This window comes from Lissotriton helveticus, chromosome 11 (genome assembly GCF_964261635.1).
Source record: "Lissotriton helveticus chromosome 11, aLisHel1.1, whole genome shotgun sequence".
In the NCBI taxonomy this organism is placed as follows: domain Eukaryota; kingdom Metazoa; phylum Chordata; class Amphibia; order Caudata; family Salamandridae; genus Lissotriton; species Lissotriton helveticus.
The window spans coordinates 807,742,581-807,761,101 of record NC_136072.1 but is presented as its reverse complement, the minus strand read 5'-3'; the positions used below and the strand labels follow the sequence as shown (position 1 = coordinate 807,761,101).

The following is an 18,521-nucleotide window of genomic DNA, read 5'->3' as shown; positions in this document are numbered from 1 at the left end:
CCTTGTGGGACCCCCTGTCCGATAGTATGGGATTGAGAGAGAAACGGATGGGCCAACACACGGAAGGATCTTTCTGTCAAGAATGACCGGAACCATTTTAAAGCCGTACCAGTGACCCCTGCTGCCTCCAGACGATGAAGAAGGATGCCATGTGACACCGTGTCAAAGGCAGCGCTGAGAACTAGCAGAATCAGCGCTGCACTTTGGCCGGCGTCCAGAACAGACCGAAGGTGTTCAGTGGTGGCAAGCAGGGCCGTTTCCAAGCTGTGGCCAGGCTTGAAGCCGTTCTGTGACAGATCCAGAACGTTATAAGAGCTCAGGAATTGGGATAATGAGTTGTTAACATGAGCTTCAGCAATCTTGGCCACCCACGGAAGAAGTGAGATTGGTCTAAAATTCTCGGGTTTTGAGGGGTCTAGTGTGGCCTTCTTAATAATAGGAGACACCCAGGCCTCTTTCCAGGCAACCGGCACCATAGCCATGGAGAAAGACAGGTTTAGTATTTGACATAACGGCTGGTGAAAAGACGGAAGTGATTCATTAAATTGGGGCGGTCTCATGGGGTCAGAAGGGGAGCCGGATTTGATTTTCCTGGCCAGTCTAGTGAATTCCTTCTTGTACATCGCTGGAATAGCTGAAAGCGTGGGGCTAGACTCATCCCTAGCAGGTAACACAAAGGAATCTGAGTCCACAAGTGGGAAGGCTTGATAGATCCTTTGCACTTTCTCAACGAAAAAGGTTGCAAGCTCCTCACAATGTTGTGCGGATGTAACACTAGGTAGGGCCTCTTTCCTACTCTTAAGCTCTTTAAAAATGTTAAATATACATTTTGTTGGATTAGAGCTTGATTTTATTTCCTTCACATAAAACGCCACCCGTGCAGCGCAAATCGCTCTATGATAGAGCTTAATTTTGGACAAAAAAGTTACTTTATCTCCCTCAGTGTAGTCCCTTCTCCAAGCGCGTTCCGCTTTCTTGCAGGCTTTCCTGAGGACTCTTAAGGACTCATCATTCCAAGGACTCGAGTTGGAGGTGCGCCCCTTGGTCCATTTTGCGGGAATAAAGGTATCTAACCCCTTTAATATCCAGTCGCAAAACGCTGTGTAGGCCTCCTCAGGGTTTGTCATCTCTCCCAAGGGATGGGTCATAAGGAAGGCATGGAAATCTTGAATTTTGCCATGGGCGTCTAAAGACCAGATTGTCAGTATCTAGTGTAATGGGATCTGAAATAGGAAGCCTTATTTCTTTCAGAAAATGGTTGGTCCATCGTATGGGCTTAGGCGTAGCTATGCTACAGGCTGGGATGTTGGAGAAAACCGGATCCAATATGTGTCCGGCCGTGTGTGTAGCATCACGCACTAGCTGGTCCAGCTGCAGCGCACCCAGGTCTGCTAACAGACTACAGATAGCACTATCCTGAACCTGGTCAAAGTGAAGGTTAAGGTCGCCCAAGATCGTAAAATTGGCAGACCCCACTACCAAATCACTTGCCGTATCTAAGAGTGTCCCTATAAACTTAGTAGCCGGTCTTGGGGGGTGGTAAATATACAGTCCCGAAAAGGTGAAATGCGGACTTATGTTTAACCTAAAACGGGCACATTCACAATCCCTGATATTCTCCTTAGTGAAAAAACAAGGATACTGGGATTTAAAGATAATCGCAATGCCCCCACCTCTAGCATCTCTATTTATCGTACTAATAGAGTAGCCCGCGGGAGGGGTAAGATTGGGGATAGCTGTCATGTCATCCCTAAGCCAGGTTTCACATACAAATAAGATATCAGGGGACTCCTCGGAAATGAGATCATGAATTTCCATATGGTGCTTGACAAGTGATCTGACATTTAGTTGGTATATTTTAAGCTGGACTGAATGTGATCTATCCGCTACTACTCGAACAAGCCCAGGGGTGGGTGTACTAAAGTTACAGCTAGGGCACTTCAGGTTTGTTTCCCCCATATGAGAAGTGTGTATTCTACATTTGCCAATCCCTGGAGTCAATGTTAAAAGAGTCTCACGTCTATAGCGGAGAGTCTCGCTCAAATTTTGCCCAGCGGTTTTGGCGAAAGGCGACGTCCAGGCGCGGACGGGCGCAGACGGGCTTGCCTTTGGCGTGCCATCGGCGCGCCCGCTGCGCTCGCCCTCTGCGCCCGCCCGCTGCGTGGACAAATAATAATAGACATTTAAAGGGGCGGAAAGGGGGTGGGATTGTCGCAACAACTAGTTCGCAACCCAGTACTCCTCTCAAAATGGCGGCTTACCCCTGACTCAGTCCCGCTACAGCGCCTACTTGGCTGCGAGGGCTCAAGGGTGAGGAAATAGTAAGTGGCAAAAGTGGAGAGTGCAAGTTTAAAAAACAATCTTATTAAAATAGTAGCAGTCTCTATCTTTCCCGGCTGAGCCTCAGGAGAGTGTGCAAGTTCTAATTAAGTGCGCAACATTTCCAGCGCGAATTTATGCCAGAGGGGGCGGGATTGTCGCAACAACTAGTCCGCAACCCAGTACTCCTCCCAAAATGGCGGCTTACCCCTGACTCAGTCCCGCTACAGCGCCTACTCGGCTGCGAGGGCTCAAGGGTGAGGAAATAGTAAGTGGCAAAAGCGGAGAGTGCAAGTTTAAAAAACAATCTTGTTAAAATAGTAGCAGTCTCTATCTTTCCCGGCTGAGCCTCAGGAAAGAGTGCAAGTTCTAATTAAGCGTGCGAGATTTCCAGCGCGAATTTATGCCAGAGGAGGCGGGATTGTCGCAACAACTAGTCCGCAACCCAGTACTCCTCCCAAAATGGGGGCTTACCCCTGACTCAGTCCCGCTACAGCGCCTACTCGGCTGCGAGGGCTCAAGGGTGAGGGAATAGTAAGTGGCAAAAGCGGAGAGTGCAAGTTTAAAAAACAAACTTATTAAAATAGTGGCAGTCTCTATCTTTCCCGGCTGAGCCTCAGGAAAGTGTGCAAGTTCTAATTAAGCGCGCGAGATTTCCAGCGCAAATTTATGCCAGAGGGGGCGGGATTGTCGCAACAACTAGTCCGCAACCCAGTACTCCTCCCAAAATGGCGGCTTACCCCAGACTCAGTTCCGCTACAGCACCTACTCGGCTGCGAGGGCTCAAGGGTGAGGAAATAATAAGTGGCAAAAGCGGAGAGTGCAAGTTTAAAAAACAATCTTATTAAAATTGTAGCAGTCTCTATCTTTCCCAGCTGAGCCTCACGAAAGTGTGCAAGTTCTAATTCTAACAATGCTTCATGATTGTTGTTTGAAGCTCTTTTGTAGGACTGGCGTATCAGTTTTTTAGGATACTTCCTCTCCTGGTGGTTCTGAGACAACGCATTTGCATGTCGTTCATAGTCTTCTTTGGTAGAACACTTCCTTCTAATGCGAAGGAATTGTCCAAATGGCAACCCTTGGAGAAGGAATTTGGGATGAAAACTATCGAGTGTCAAAAGCGAATTCCTCGCCATGGGTTTGGTGTACAGTTCACTTTCCAGACCCCTTGCTGAATGAAATATGCAAGGGTCCAAAAATGGCAGGCTCTCTCTGCTGAATTCCACTGTAAAGCTGAGAAAATTGTTCTGCGTGTTCAACCATGTGTGGAATTCGTTTATAGTCGCAGCGTCTCCTCTCCAAATGACGAAAATATCATCTATATAGCGTTTCCACTTGATGATTTGTTTGCAGAACGGGTTGTTCTCAGTGAGTACGTGTTGTTGCTCAAACAGGTGTACATACATATTAGTCAGGCTGGGGGCGAAAACACTCCCCATCGAAGTGCCCGATGTTTGGAGATAGATTTTATCTTCGAATCTAAAGAACTTTTTCGTCATCACCAGCCTGGCACATTCCATAATGAAAGAAACTGGTTTACTAGGGCTAGATGTAGGTAAATAGAATTTACAGATTCTAAAATACCAAATTTTACCGATTCTGTATTTTAGTATCAGTAAATGCTTTGTAGCAAATATTTCGGTAAAAATTACTGAATCGTTAAGATTCGGTATTTACCGAATCGGTATTTACCGATTCAGTAATTGCCATTCAATGTCAATTACCGAATCGGTAATTACCGATTCGGTAAACTAGGGAAAGAGTCAAGGGTGGCAGGGTGGCATTTTAACACCCTGTTGCACCCCTGAATAGTGCTTGTGTGCACATGTGGCACACATACATGCCCTAAGGGCATGTATGTCTGCCACATGGCACTGGTGTAAATGCACAGATTTGCATTTACAGAGGTATTCGTTATTTACCACCAACTAATAGTTGGTGGTAAATAACTAATCCTTTAAGCACAGAAGCACTCTTCAAAGTGCTTCCTACATGTCATTTACCGATTCGGTAAATGCCGAATCGGTAAATGATGATTCGGTAAATACTGAATCGGTAAAGACCGATTCGTTATTTACCAAATCCTCCCCTACATCACAATTGGCTCAATACCGGTCGGTGAACGTGGAGAAGTGTGGCTCAGTGGTTAGAGGCGGCAGACCCGGAATCTGAGATCGACCGTGGACCAGGGTTCGATTCCCCGCCTCGGCGGGTCTCGGGCTCATAAATTCCACGGTCTCGACAATTCTCGCTCCGGTGCCTACTCGACTCACGGGGTCACACTCTGCGACTCTGGGCAATAGCTTGCTTAATCTCCACATCGGCCCCTCGCGGCGGGATGCCTGGCTTTCACCTTGTGGATACTCTGCCGGGGTTTCTCACAGGGGAATACCAGGACGGGTTCCCTAAGCAAGCGCGGAGATGCCCCAGGGTAAGTCCTGCGCTATATAAGTTTCATACATTTACATTTACATTACATTTGAACCTGAAATTGACTGAATTTCGGGTTTACCGACCGATAACGGGTCGCCTACAACTGGCCCTAAGTTTCTATAGGTCTCTGGTCCAGGAGTGATCTCACAGCATCTAGAATTTCATCCTGAGGGATACATGTGTATAAGGATTTGACGTCAAAACTGACGAGGAAATCCGTTTTTGAAATCAATCTTATGGAGCAACTGTAAAACATCTTTCGTGTCTTTCAGGTACGTGGGCATTTCTTTGACTAGAGGTCTAAGAAATTAATCCACAAAAGTTGATAGAGGTTACAGAAGCAATCCCAGTCCCAAGATGATCGGTCTCCCCGGTGGCGGCCGCTGAGGCTTATGCACCTTTGGTAAGGCATAGAAATATGACGTACCAGGGTGTGCAGTTATGAGAAAGCTGGCTTCATGGGCTGACAACCAGCCCTCAGTACTTGCTTCTTCTGCAATGTCGCCTATTTCCTACATGAGTCTTCCTGTAGGATCTGTTTGCAGAAGGCGATAAGATCACTCATTTGTAAGTTGTCTGAGACATTCTGCACTGGAGTCAGAGGTGTTCATAATGACGATCGCGCTGCCTTTATCGGCTGGTTTGATTGTGAGAGAGGTGTCATTGGTAAAAAATGACAAAACACTTGACCTATTATTATTATTGCGGCCTTGGAGCACTGCAGTCACTATACTAGTAGTTGACTATGCCATCTTTGACTATGCCATCTTGGAAACTAGCATCCATCACTTGCTATGCCAACTGTTTGGGTCCTCAATAAACCGAGATGGATGAATGATAAATGATTTTAGTACTAGTGGTGGGTCTGGACACTGGTCTACTGACTATAGTTCTTGTCCCTTTCTCTCCCCTTATTTACAGAGCATTTCCTCATACCCTGAGTTGTTACCAGGAGTGGTGAGAAGTCCACCGGTATTCCTACGGGTAAGGAGATTGTTTATTTCTAATACCAGCATAAAAATTAATAAGGTATAGAACAACTCATTTATTGAGGATGCTCTTTCAAGTACAGACAGTACATTTGCATAGCACTTTAATTTTGATCATGTTACACGATCATCCTTATCTCTCTTTTTCTGCAGGTATCAACAACATCCCTGTAGTGGCTACTAAAAATTATTACACAGGTGATTGTAGGTTGTATCATTTCCTTTTTGTCTTATTCTCGTTCACTCACACTTTATTTTTTGCAATAGTAACATTATCTAGGTCATGAGGAAGGTCACAATCTCATTTTGATCATGATTGGCTGAAACATTTAGACCCTCCAGTTTGACCAGTGCACTCTCAAATTTTATAAGACCGCGCTTGCACGGTTTTTAAACTTTGACACCAAGAGATACCAAATAAAAATAAAAAATTCTCCTGGTAGCCAGTTTTAAATCACATCATACACTGCATAATATATATTCACTTACACTTTGTCACGCTCCATTGATCTTAGGAGATCTAGCTATGTGACCGCAATAAAACCTCCGCGAGCTCCTCCATCACAGTGAAGGAGTTGTAGCTCCTTGGCTGCACTAGGTTTGTAGCAAAGTGCAGATCCAGGATAATGAAGCATGCCACTCCGGTGGGTGATGGGATTCCGTCCTCTTAAATAGGACTTCCTGGTTATTGTCTTTTCTGTATTTTGTACTGTTTGCGCTTTTCACTAGACCCACGGACGTTTGAGTTTTCCTATGTATTTATTGGGGATTTTGTCCATCCAGGTCTATAAAATTCTTCCCTTAGACCCTCCTCTCACTTTGTTTCATATAAGCTGCTGCATTAAAACAAGGGGAGGGTGGAATTCACGGAATTTCACTCGACGGGATTACGCAGAGTTACAATAAAATTCTGTGAGTTCCGCCAATGGGTGGAAATAGGCCCATCATGCCGCTCGCTATGTGATCAGTACAAAGGGGACCTCACGGTATGCAAGAACGCACAGCCATTTGAGTTGATTTTTCTGCTGCTCATGTAGAAAATCTACTCAAGAAGTAGCTCTCTTACCACGACCGCTCGCAACCACCTGCATTAGAAAATCATAGGAAGTCCTCCTGGTGATCGAAAATCGTGCTATGGGATGTCAGCTCTCACTTGCACTATCCAGTAGAGTATCGCATGAGTAAAAATTTCACCATGTGGCAAATAGCAGAATTTGCCCAGAACTCCGCGTTACAGCGGAGTTGCCAAACTCTGCCAGTTCTGCGATTGGAACAAAACGTTGCACCTGGGCCTAATTAAGACGCTGAGCTACCTCTATGGGATCAAGCAGGTGCCCTACAGATAGCACAATGACCTCAGCAGCACTCAACCAACATTGCACATGCACAAGCATTCACACACACACATACCCATTCCAACTAGGACAAGTGCATTTACTCATGTGATTCTATTTGCACTTGACACATTCCTCATAACCTGTGAACATATGACATAGACATTACTCACGGCTAGTTAAGGCAGCTGCATTATCTCCTTGAGATTTCTTATTGTTATTTATCCTGTGATAGGATGACTAAACAAACTGTAGGCTCTGGTGTTATCACAGGGACAGCAGTCAGGAACAGGCAGATATCCCTTCTCTCTCTGCTGCAAGTACATTCACCTCTTGAGCTGCACTGTGGACAGATTGAGCCCTATAGAGAGATGATGGCGGAAAAATTTAGTAAGGCGAGGACAGTCTTTTGAGGGTTCCTGTACTAAAGGCATGAAAATGTGTGAAGAGGAACCGATTGGTGAAAGGAAGATCTGCCCCTCTCAGAGCTGAGCTATAAAAGGATGTGCATTTGCACCTCTGCGTCTGACAATGTGTGACAGATCAACAAGAAGACAGAACTGTGACTAAATTATTCAAAGAGAATATGGAGTGAAGAGGCTTGAGCCTCGGTATCTGAAACCACCACTGTCAGATCGACTCAGACAGCCAGAGAAGAACCCTGTCCTGGTCAGAAGAGAGGAGAATGGCTGGACCAATGGCAGCTCTCCTCATCTTGCCGCTGATGCTACACACAGCCACAGGTAAAAGAAGGGGAGCATCACTGCTTGTTCATACGGACTGTGGGGAAAGGTAGGGCTTAAAAGAAATGCGTGTTCCTGAATATGGGGACATATTCCTGTCAATTGAATGTTCTCATGACCTGAGTTACTACCATTGTGAGTTTGGCTTCAGCTGTGGGGAGATGTTATTAACAGGGAATCATTTATTTAAGAAGTTGTGTATCTTTGTTTCTGGGTGAAACCTAAATTACGCCAGCCTAATTCATGTAATTTTGACAATTTCATGTTATGCTTCTTACAAGAAATCCCCCAAATTACACCATGACGGCAGTTACATATTGATTCCTCCAGGTGCAGCAGAAGATTTAGCATATAGCATGGGTACAACCAGAAATCAAGTGACTGTTGTTGGAGTCAGTTCTTCTTTGTGTGCTATGTTTTTAGTGCAAAATGTATCCTCATGGTGAGGACACATTTCGAGCTAAAATGCAGCTCCGATGGATATTCAATTCGCGTAATTACAAGCAATTTTCCTGGAATTTTACTTCAGTGGATTAAGTGAATTTTGCACACTCCTAGCTTTGGGTAGAACTTGGTCAGAGGTTGTAGTCACATTCAGATCTCTAGGAGTATGTTGGTTGTATGGCACCTTCAGTGGTGAGGGCACACTTTGTTAGGCTGCTTTGACCAGTGACTCATTGCCTGGTTCATAGAGTGGACAACTTTCTGTTATCACTTTGGATGGCCCTTTGCGCATGGGGACACTTTGCCCGTGTGGAAACACTTTGCACACTGGAGGCATGAGTAGACATTTGTTTAGGAGCAAGGGGCTATGAATAAGGGAGCATATTTTTGGGGTTTGGTTCCATAATCTCATTTATCTAAATCGGGCTCTTTGATGTAATTCAGCTGAATATTTGGCGTATTGAGTGTGATGACCTTGTCACTCTGTCTTTGAGTTATATTCTCTTTAGTGCCATTTGAGTAAAATTTAACAGCTCTAATTGCCAGCTTTTGAGATGTAAGTTTACACACTAAAAATGTCTTTCATATAAATGTACTAACATAGTATTAGACCTTTAAATGCAAATGTTAACTGTATACATCATGGATACTGCTCAGTAGCCATATACTGCATAAGGACCCACAGGAATGGTCTCAAAATCTATTTCTGTCTTTTACCCATTAAATAAGAATATTTTCTTGTAAGTGCCAGAAACAAATAGCTTGCCAGGACCCCTAACACATGGAGCAGTTCACTGGTCTGGGCAGGCATCACTGTTAGTAGTGGTCCAAGGGAGTACATTTTAGCCATGGACCGAGGAACATTGACATCTAATCTTGGGTTTAGCAGGTTACCTAAATATGCTGGAAATAAACACTGAATTATAAACCTAGGCAAGGTCTACTACACATTGACGTTTCTCCGAAAAGGGGGGATCCTGGACCTAACAAACCAGGAGACATGATTTTTAATCCTGGTCTTTCCATTAGATGAAATTGTATGCTCCTGCCCAATCACCTTTAGAATGTATTCCTCAATTTCCATATTTTGTCAGGATTGGGATATTTTACATCCATTCTAAAAGAAGTGAGTAAAAAAGAAATGTCACTATATATCACCTTAGAGTAGGCAGCCTCCAGTTTCATGGTCTATGAGCCAAAATGCAATATGATGGTAAAGTTATAGTGTTTGTAGCAAGCAGTACTGCGTGACCGTCTCGGATCTTGAACTTTTTCAAACCATTTGATCTTGGGCAAATCTCGTGCTCTCTGCCTCTAATCTGACGAGACGTCAGGGCTTTGAAACAGTCTCCATGGTTTTCATTCACACTCTCAGGGCCCTGTAACTGCAGATGCCACATTCCGCATCAGCATCTCTAAAGGTGAACATGTTCCTGAAGCTGCATTGTGCCGGGCTCCACCTGTGGGCAGCCCCCTGTTGGACTTTGGCCCTTAGGGCAGGTTCACCCCTAGACTTTTTGCTTGAAATGGTGACCTGGAGATGGTGATTTTTGGATTCTGCGCACTTTCACTGTGTCCCAGTGGAAAGTGCGTGCGCACTCTGAGTGCATGTGCTGAGCTAGGCCTGCCCGCCCATAGGAATGCATGGGGAATGTATGTGTCCCTGGTAGTTCCTGATGCGTGGGGTGTACAGGCTTGAGTCTGGTATGTGTGAACTCGTGTGAGTGAATGCTGCGCAACGGTGTATGCAGCATGTATGTGTCTAGTAGCGAAGCGCCATTTCTAGACATGGCTGTACGTGTGCTGTGAGGGTGCTGGCGTGTGATTGGCTGGAGCTGGCTGGCATGCCAGGCTCCAGGAAGTCTGGATGGGTCTGCCCGGTGGTGAGTGGGAGATTAGCATGAGTGATGTGTGGGAGGAGTGTACCTGTGTCCTGGATGGGCTGGGTTTTCCCCACACAATGCTGGCTCCGCCCCCCTGTGGTGTGTCTAATGACCCAAGCCCTGCCAGTGAATAGAGAGGGTGGTTGAGGTAAACAGAGTACTCAAGAACCAGCTGCGACTGGTTCCGCCCCCACTCTGCACCCTTGAACAAAGGAATGCACTGCATTGGTGGCAGCGGTGGGATAAGGATTTGTGTTTGCCTTGTACCTTAGTAGCGGCTGGCTGCACCACAAAACTCTGCATTTTAGATGACAACATTTTTGGGGATTGTTTTGGAAGTTCCATTGTTTCTTCTCCTGAAGAGTGTCATTTGATTGTGTTCAGTACATTTGTCCCCCGCCCTGCTTCCAGAGTTTGGTACCTGTGTCGCTTTTGGTCAGGTTGAGAAGTCAGGGGTGGTAGAAACTGCCTTACCGATCCGAGGGGAGGGTGTGTGTGGATGAATGGTGTGTTTTCCTGGACGCATGAGTATGAGTTCTCTTTGATAAGGAGATTGTTGAAATTTTGGAATTGTGTCCTCTTACTTCAGATTGTTCAGTCCCCTGTGTTGCACGTGTCTGTAAGCATCTTGCCAAGATGGAGTCTGCTTTTAATGTCTGGGGTCTGTTTTTGCATGAACTGAGAGAGTTTTGCGAAGAGAGAGACATTGCAGTGAATGAGTCAGACACCCAGTCCCAACTTAGGGGTAACCTGATCCAATGGCAGAAGGAGGACTGGGAGCGTGAGCACAGTGCGGAGAGGGCCCGGGTCTCACACCATGAGGGTGGTGGGTCAGAGGGGAGCCCTGAAGAGTCTGAGGAGGAAGAAGATGATAGCACAGGGACGCCAGCAGAGAGTGAGGACCCCATAGATAGGGAGTCCCTTGCTGGGTCCAGTTTAGGAGGCAGCGCCTCATCCCTTTCCCTGTCCCCAGAGAAGCTGGAAGATAGGAGGAGAGAAAGGGAGCACCAGCTGGCTTTAGAGAAGCTCAGGTTGGAGCATGCCCAGGCTATGGCACAGCTGGGCATTAGAAAGCAACAGCTGGAGGTTAAGAAGCAACAGCTGGAGACCGAGAGGGTCTTAGCGCAGGACAGGATAGAGGAGGCTGAGAGGGCCGCCACCAGAGGCAAAGTAGCTCTGGAGGGTAGACTATCCCCTGCGCGCAGTGTTGAGTGTCTGGATCCCCCAGGGTGGGTTGGGTCCAGTGGTGGCAGCTATTTAAATCTCAGTCTAGAAAGTCCCAGTTCCCAGAGTATGGTTCCTGTTTCCCCAGAGGAGGAGAATAGGTTGAGGTTTAGGAACCTTAGGAAACCGTCTCATCAGTCTTGGGAAGACTTTGAGGATGACTGTTGTGAAGCCCTGTGTGATTGGGTACGGGAGCCCACGAAATGTGATTGGGACCTATTGTTCGATGTGTTTCTCAGAGAGCAGTTGCTCAGTTGTTGTTCACCAGGGTTGCGCCAACACCTGTTAGGGTGTGGATTGTCTGAACCATGTGAGCTGGCAGAGGAAGCAGACCGCTGGGAAGGGACCAGAGGTTCTGTAGAGTCATTGGTGAGTGACTCCAAAAGTAGTGGGTCAGGGATCTTCCAGCCCAGCGTGGTGGAAGAGGCTCAGTGTAGCCCAGCTAGGTCCCTGGTTAGTGAGAAGGGTGTAGGGGCTGACTGCCTGGCTCAGTGGAGCAGGAGTCAGTGGGTGGCTGAGAGCCCCCAGAGGCCCGAAGCCCTGTCTCAGAACCTGGGTGGTTTCTTGAGGGAACACCAGGTTGGGGACCTAGGCTGTCCTGTTAGCCCATTTGAGGAGGATCTCCTAGTGAGTAGAGGACCTGGAGTGTCTGTAAACAGAGCTCCTGTGGCTCTAGAGTCTGGCAGTACCGCTCCGGTAGGGAGGGTACAGGAGTCCAGAGTGAGGAGTGATTGGGGGAGTTCCCCAGTGGAAGGACCAGTGGGTCAGGGACTACCCAGTTGGGCTAGGTTCCCGTGTAGTGACCATGGTAACACCACTTCTGGTCTGGGGGATCGTCACGCACTGTCAGGTGGACAGAGGGCGGGAGATCTGCGCCAGACAGACAGTCACGCAACAGATGTGACATTTGTTAGCCTCAGGGGGATTGCGTGTGAATCCCCAGAAGTCCTGGAGTGCCAGGCAATTGTTCCACCAACGGTTTTAGACCGGAGGTTGGGAGGCCAGGTTCAGGGTCAGCCTGACCTGAAGGGTAGGACGACTGTAACCAGTGTCCTGACCGGTTCTTCTTCCAGAGGAACTTCTCCAGGTGGGAGAGGGCAGACCTCTGGAAGGGGGTGCAGAGGGTGGGAGAGCCCACCTCTGACCCCGGTGCAACCTGAGTGGATAAGTCCTGGGTTGGAATGGCGTTCTAGGGGTACCCCTCGCCGGAGGAGGAGGAACCCTAGGAGAAGAGGTAAGGGGAGGAGAGCCTTCCCTGAGACTCCTGGTCCACCTGAGGTTGTAGGCCTTAGGCTGGAGAACCAGTGGCAGTCTAGTCCTGTCTTGCGGACAGGAAGAGTGGAAAATGGCTCCTATGTGCCAGGGGTTACTACCCCCCACTCTGCGAATTGGCATGGACCAGTGGCACCTGGGTGGCCCAGGGCCTGGTCCTGGCCGCGGACAACTTGGGAGTACCAGTGGGGTAGCCCAGTTGGTCCAGACAGTGTGTTTAGAAGGAATCCCATGGGTTCACCGTGGCGTAGAACAGGAGGGTGTCCCTGCAGTTGTGGGCCCGCGTCCGTGTTCTATCGCCCCAAGCAGGGAAGTCCATCACGGTGGTGATTGGTCTCCCCTGCGTTTTGGCTGGAAGGGGGTTATGTTGGACTTTGGCCCTTAGGGCAGGTTCACCCCTAGACTTTTTGCTTGAAATGGTGACCTGGAGATGGTGATTTTTGGATTCTGCGCACTTTCACTGTGTCCCAGTGGAAAGTGCGTGCGCACTCTGAGTGCATGTGCTGAGCTAGGCCTGCCCGCCCATAGGAATGCATGGGGAATGTATGTGTCCCTGGTAGTTCCTGATGCGTGGGGTGTACAGGCTTGAGTCTGGTATGTGTGAACTCGTGTGAGTGAATGCTGCGCAACGGTGTATGCAGCATGTATGTGTCTAGTAGCGAAGCGCCATTTCTAGACATGGCTGTACGTGTGCTGTGAGGGTGCTGGCGTGTGATTGGCTGGAGCTGGCTGGCATGCCAGGCTCCAGGAAGTCTGGATGGGTCTGCCCGGTGGTGAGTGGGAGATTAGCATGAGTGATGTGTGGGAGGAGTGTACCTGTGTCCTGGATGGGCTGGGTTTTCCCCACACAATGCTGGCTCCGCCCCCCTGTGGTGTGTCTAATGACCCAAGCCCTGCCAGTGAATAGAGAGGGTGGTTGAGGTAAACAGAGTACTCAAGAACCAGCTGCGACTGGTTCCGCCCCCACTCTGCACCCTTGAACAAAGGAATGCACTGTATAAAAATGGGGCTGTGTCCCCACAGAAGTTGTTCTCTTCCAGGATCCTGAGGGGGCTGCTGCTGCTGCTGGGCCAGAGGACCGCCACTTGGGGTGTCTCCCTGCCTGGAGACCCAGTGAGCTGGCTCTGGGCCCAGCCTTGCCCCCCCTGCCTGCCCAAGGACTGCTGGGACTCTGCCCTGCTTGCTGAGGGCGCCTGGGAGCGCTTTATCCTGTTTATAGCGCTTGGAGCGCTGTGATGGTCTGCCTAGCGCAGGGAGCGCTGTAAATTGCCTCTAGCGCGGGGAGCGCTTTGTCTGCGGAGGCCGGTGCCCACCCGGCATTGTCCGCCCCAAGCGAGTGCCACCTCGCTTATTTTTGAGGGTATTGTCGCCTGGCAGGTGCCCACCCTGCCAGGGACCTTGCCGCCCGTTTTGCGCATTTTCCTCGAGGGTGCCGACCCCTCGGTAAATTCATCCCCCGCCTAGAAGTGCCTGAAACGGGCCGCCGCGCTGCCCGCGACGACCCGGAAGTGCAGGGCCCGTCGGCCAATCACAGCGCGGCCCCGGGGGAAGCGGCCGGAAGTCCCGCCCCGCAGCCGCGACCTGGAAGTCAGGCAGGCCGGGGGCAGGAGAGAGGAAACCGGAAGCAGACGGGAGGCCACCCCGTGCTCCGGTAAGGGGAGAAGCCGGCGTCTTTCCTTGTCCCCCCCAGGCTCCCAAAGCGAGGGAGAGCCCAGGGGAGAAGTCTGCAGAGAGCCCGAGGAGCGGGAGCTCTCGGGAAGCAGCCGCCCGCCGCAGGAGACCCGGTGAGTGTGCCTCGAGGGATACGCGACTCACGCGAGATGCGTGAGATTTGGTAGGGGTGGTTGATTTCTCCCTGCTGAAGCGCACAGAAGCGCTGCGAAGCGTCCAGGGGGGCATGATGTGTTTCTGAGTCCCCCGTGAGGGACTCCAACAACCCCACAATTGTGTTTTGAGCCCAGAGAGGCTCAAGGAGGGCACTGTGATTTACTTGGAGCCCAGAGAGGCTCAGGGGGCATTTGCAAAGTTGAGTCCCCCGTGAGGGGCTCCACCAAGGCAGCATTTCGTGTTCTTGAGCCCTGGCAGGCTCAAACATTGTTGCACCAGTTGCCCAGCACTTTGTGGGCAACTGCTACGTTTAGGACCCTGACACTGGACACAGGGCGTCCTAGCCCCAACAAGGCCAGAGGGCCTAGGGACAGTCACAGGTGGTGACTTACGTGAGTTGGCGCAATTGTTCATTTTGCTTGCACCTCTGAATGTGTTTTTATGCGTCATGTGCCTTACACCTCTGAATGTATTGTGATGCATCATGTGTTTTCCTCCTTTACACCTCTGAATGAATGTTATGCATTGCATCATGTGTTTTCCTCTTACACCCCTACAGGTATTGTAATACATAGGTGGTTGTTTTCTCCCTAGTACAGGTGGTGCTAGTGAGATCCTGGTTACCAGTAATTACTGGTTGTGCGCTCTATTGTTATATTGTGTGCTATTTTGTGCTAAAGTCATTTTACTTTCTGAAAGTGCTACTTCTGATTCCTGACAGTGGTCCAGGTGGCCCTGTCTTGTACATATCCCCTGTAAATTCTGCCCGTGCCTCTGGCACATTGTAAAGTGTGTGTTTTATCTAATGTGTTTTGGTGTAATACAAAGGCTATTTTTATATATAACCTTGTGTGGAGTTCCCTTTGTGGTGGGCCTTTGGTTGTTGTTGCTGGGGTGCGTGCGCAAATACTTAGCCTACATCGCCTCCAAGTTTAGCCTTGCTGCTCGCGCCACGTTACCTAGAGGGTGAGTAGGGGTTATCTTGGCGTGTAACTCCCTTGCCCTGACTTGGGTGTGGTGGTCTCTGACTGACTTTGGCGAAAGCCCTGGCCAGCCGGGGATCCCATTTCCAACACCCCCCCTCCCTCCAGTCATGCAGTCACCAATAGGTACCTCTTTAGCAGCTGAAAGGCTGATAGTGGGACATTCAACCAGGTCTCTCAAGGTGTGTTGTCTGGCAGCTCAGATCCTTGTGGCGAGCTTTTCTCTTCCTTGCCCAGCTAGCCGCAAAAAAGTGCGACATTTACACCCTGTAGCAGCTTAGGGAGGGGAGCAGGACTGACCATGCAAAAGTGGGGGTAAGCCTGCAGAAAAAGTGACACTTGGCCATCCAATTATGCATAAACTGCCTTTGTTTACAACTCCTTTATTTAAGAGTCTGATTTGATGTGTTCTAAATTTTCATGAGCTAATTGAACGTATGCATGGATTCATTTGCACCATTGGGACTGCTCTTGTTTTTGGTGCAAATTCCGCTAGTATGAAAAACGGCCCTAGTTGTAATTTTTCAGGAGTAGACATGTTTAAATGAATACATGCACAATTATACCAGGGGGAGTCACTAACTTATGGTTTTGTGTGTGTTCACCTACTTCATTTACTTTAGAAATACACCTCAACCATTGGTGTATATTTGTGGAATTCAGCCATACTGCCAAAATGTCCGCATTCACAAATGCCATTGGCAAAGGCAACAGATTCCCAATCCCGACTGTGCCTTTATTTAAGCAGGAGGCTTTCTTATACTCCCTCGTTGATCTTAGATGAATAAAAACAGAGGTCTCTTAACCTCTCTATGCCTCCTTCCTTTTTCATGTCTTTTAAATGTGATTACGCCTTCAACCTATGCTCCAGCAACTTATGTAACTTTGTAACTATGTTCTGAAACTATGTTCTTCCTCATGTAAAGCGCTCTGATACCTTCGGGTCTAGCCAGTGCTATATAAAACTTTTCAAATAAATAAATAAATAAACCTCTAGACTTTTTTTCAAGCGTGTGCCCCTGTTATGTAGCAGCTTGCACTGCCCCCTTCTTGTCTGGCCACTGTACAAGACACAACTCTGAATGTCGGAGCTAAACAAACTGAGCTGTTTCATTTATCTCCTCTTTATCGGGCTTATGTACCTCCCCACTAGAACCCATCTTGTATCTAAGCGCTCTAGCAGAATGATGCAGGGCTCTTACGAAGACAAAGGGAGAAAGGAGGGCAGAGGTTTGAAATATTAAACGCCAGTTCTAGACGTACTGCAATAGAGATGTGTGCACCTGTGAATATTTTAGAAAAGTTTGGCTTTATTTTTCAATAATTTCCAAATATTACTGCTCCTTGAAATGGCTAGTAGTGTGGCCGAGGTGCCTACCTGTTCAGGGTTTCAGATTATTCAGGCTCTGTCTTCACCTGTGATAAAAGCCATCAACTCAGCTGGCAATGACGTCAGCTGCATGCCACTACCTCAAAAGCCACTACATAGTCTTTGGCCTTTACTTCCACTTAACATTGCAGAAATAGGGAAGATTTACTATTGTAACTCTAGAACTTGGACTTTGGACATTAGAGTAACGTTGTGCTCCATGTATCGTCCCCACTAAAGTATTGGTGATATGAAGTAATGGCAGTAAAGAGGTTGTAGAGGGGCAGTAGTGGAAATGTGCCTCTTCCCATTACCTTAACTTTCCCTTAGTACTGAGGTTTCTATGAGGCGAGGTAAGATAGCAGACTCAAGGTAACACCACTAGGTGGCGGCAAATAACAAGGAAAGGCCTAAGACAACTGTATTTTTCCCCTTGTAATGTTAGCATTTCAGGGGCAAACTTTTGTCCGGAGCTTCTAGCATATTTGCATTGTCCCTACTTCCCATACTTCTCTAAATACAGGCATAAGGTTTTGCAAATGAGTTTAGCTGAGCGCTGGTTTTCCAGTTTACAAATTGTTGTAGTCATGTTTGACCAAAAACATAACCACTCGAAATCCAGCCCACCATACTGCTGACCATTTGTTCATCTACAACCAGTGTAGTCATTCCTGCTGCGATTCATGGCGTCTATTAACTTTACAAGCATCTCTCCCAGAACACTAAGGGGCACATGCATCAAAGGTTTTTGCGATCGCAAACGGTGCGATTCGCAAAAATCGTCCATTTGCAAATTGGCCTTTGGAGATCCATGAAAGTATTTCCTATGCACAATTTAAGAATTCCTAAATTGTGATTGCATTTAAGGAATCACAATTTGCGATTCCTTACGTGCAATGCTAGAAGCACTTTCAAAAAGCGATTTCGCTATTTGGGACCGCAAATTACAGACAAATCAAACTTGTCTGTAATTTGCAAATGTATTTTTTAAAGTTTTAGGTTACACACACACACATGCCCTTGGTGCATGTGTGTGCGCATCATGGGTGCACATCACAATTTCAGCAAAAGATTGCGATACGTGGTTGGGTTGCGCAGAACCAGTAAGAGTAAAAAGAACAGATTAATAGTGATAAATGCTCTAGGGAACACAAAGCCAACGACCATTAACGTGCCAGAATCATTCTTCTGTGAAGACAGAAGAAAAATAGTTGAGAACAAACTTAATTCCCGAGCAATCAAATACAGTATTTAAAGAAAGATGTCAATCCAAAGAGAGTCCTTCAAATTATATCATTCAAGAAAAGTCTTTATTTTCTTTATGTGTAGATTTGGGTTCACAAATTTCAAACGATGATCCTGCGTAGTTGAAATCATCCAAAGTAGCCAAACAGCCAAACAGCCAACACGTGTTTCGTCTTGGGATCAAATCACCCAATGACTTCCTCAGGGCTACAATAACAGAAAAGAAAGTGCCACATAAGTTGTACTCAGTATACATCTAACAATAGCGATTAGAGCTATAGTTAAGACCCAATTAGTAAAGGTTATGGTCAATTAGTAGACTGAAAACATCAAATGAGCACACACCAAATAAATATTATAAGTGAAATAAAAGTGTGGACAGAACGGAAAGCTGAAGGTGAGAAGGAAAGTGCAAATAGTTTAAAAAAATCACCAGAGTAATCAAAAAAAGATAAG

The 18,521-nt window shown here is 47.6% G+C and overlaps 1 protein-coding gene across 1 annotated transcript in view; it reads left to right on the top strand.

The window, feature by feature from the left end:
• Positions 1 to 7,623: 7,623 nt before the first annotated feature.
• The window catches only part of LOC144791996 (uncharacterized), a 125,987-nt gene continuing 115,089 nt past the window's right edge, over positions 7,624 to 18,521 (top strand). Inside the window, exon 1 of the mRNA XM_078666864.1 lies at positions 7,624 to 7,818. Within this exon, the coding sequence (XP_078522990.1) occupies positions 7,761 to 7,818 (58 nt within the window). The 5' untranslated portion in view covers positions 7,624 to 7,760. The remainder of the gene's footprint in view (positions 7,819 to 18,521) is intronic.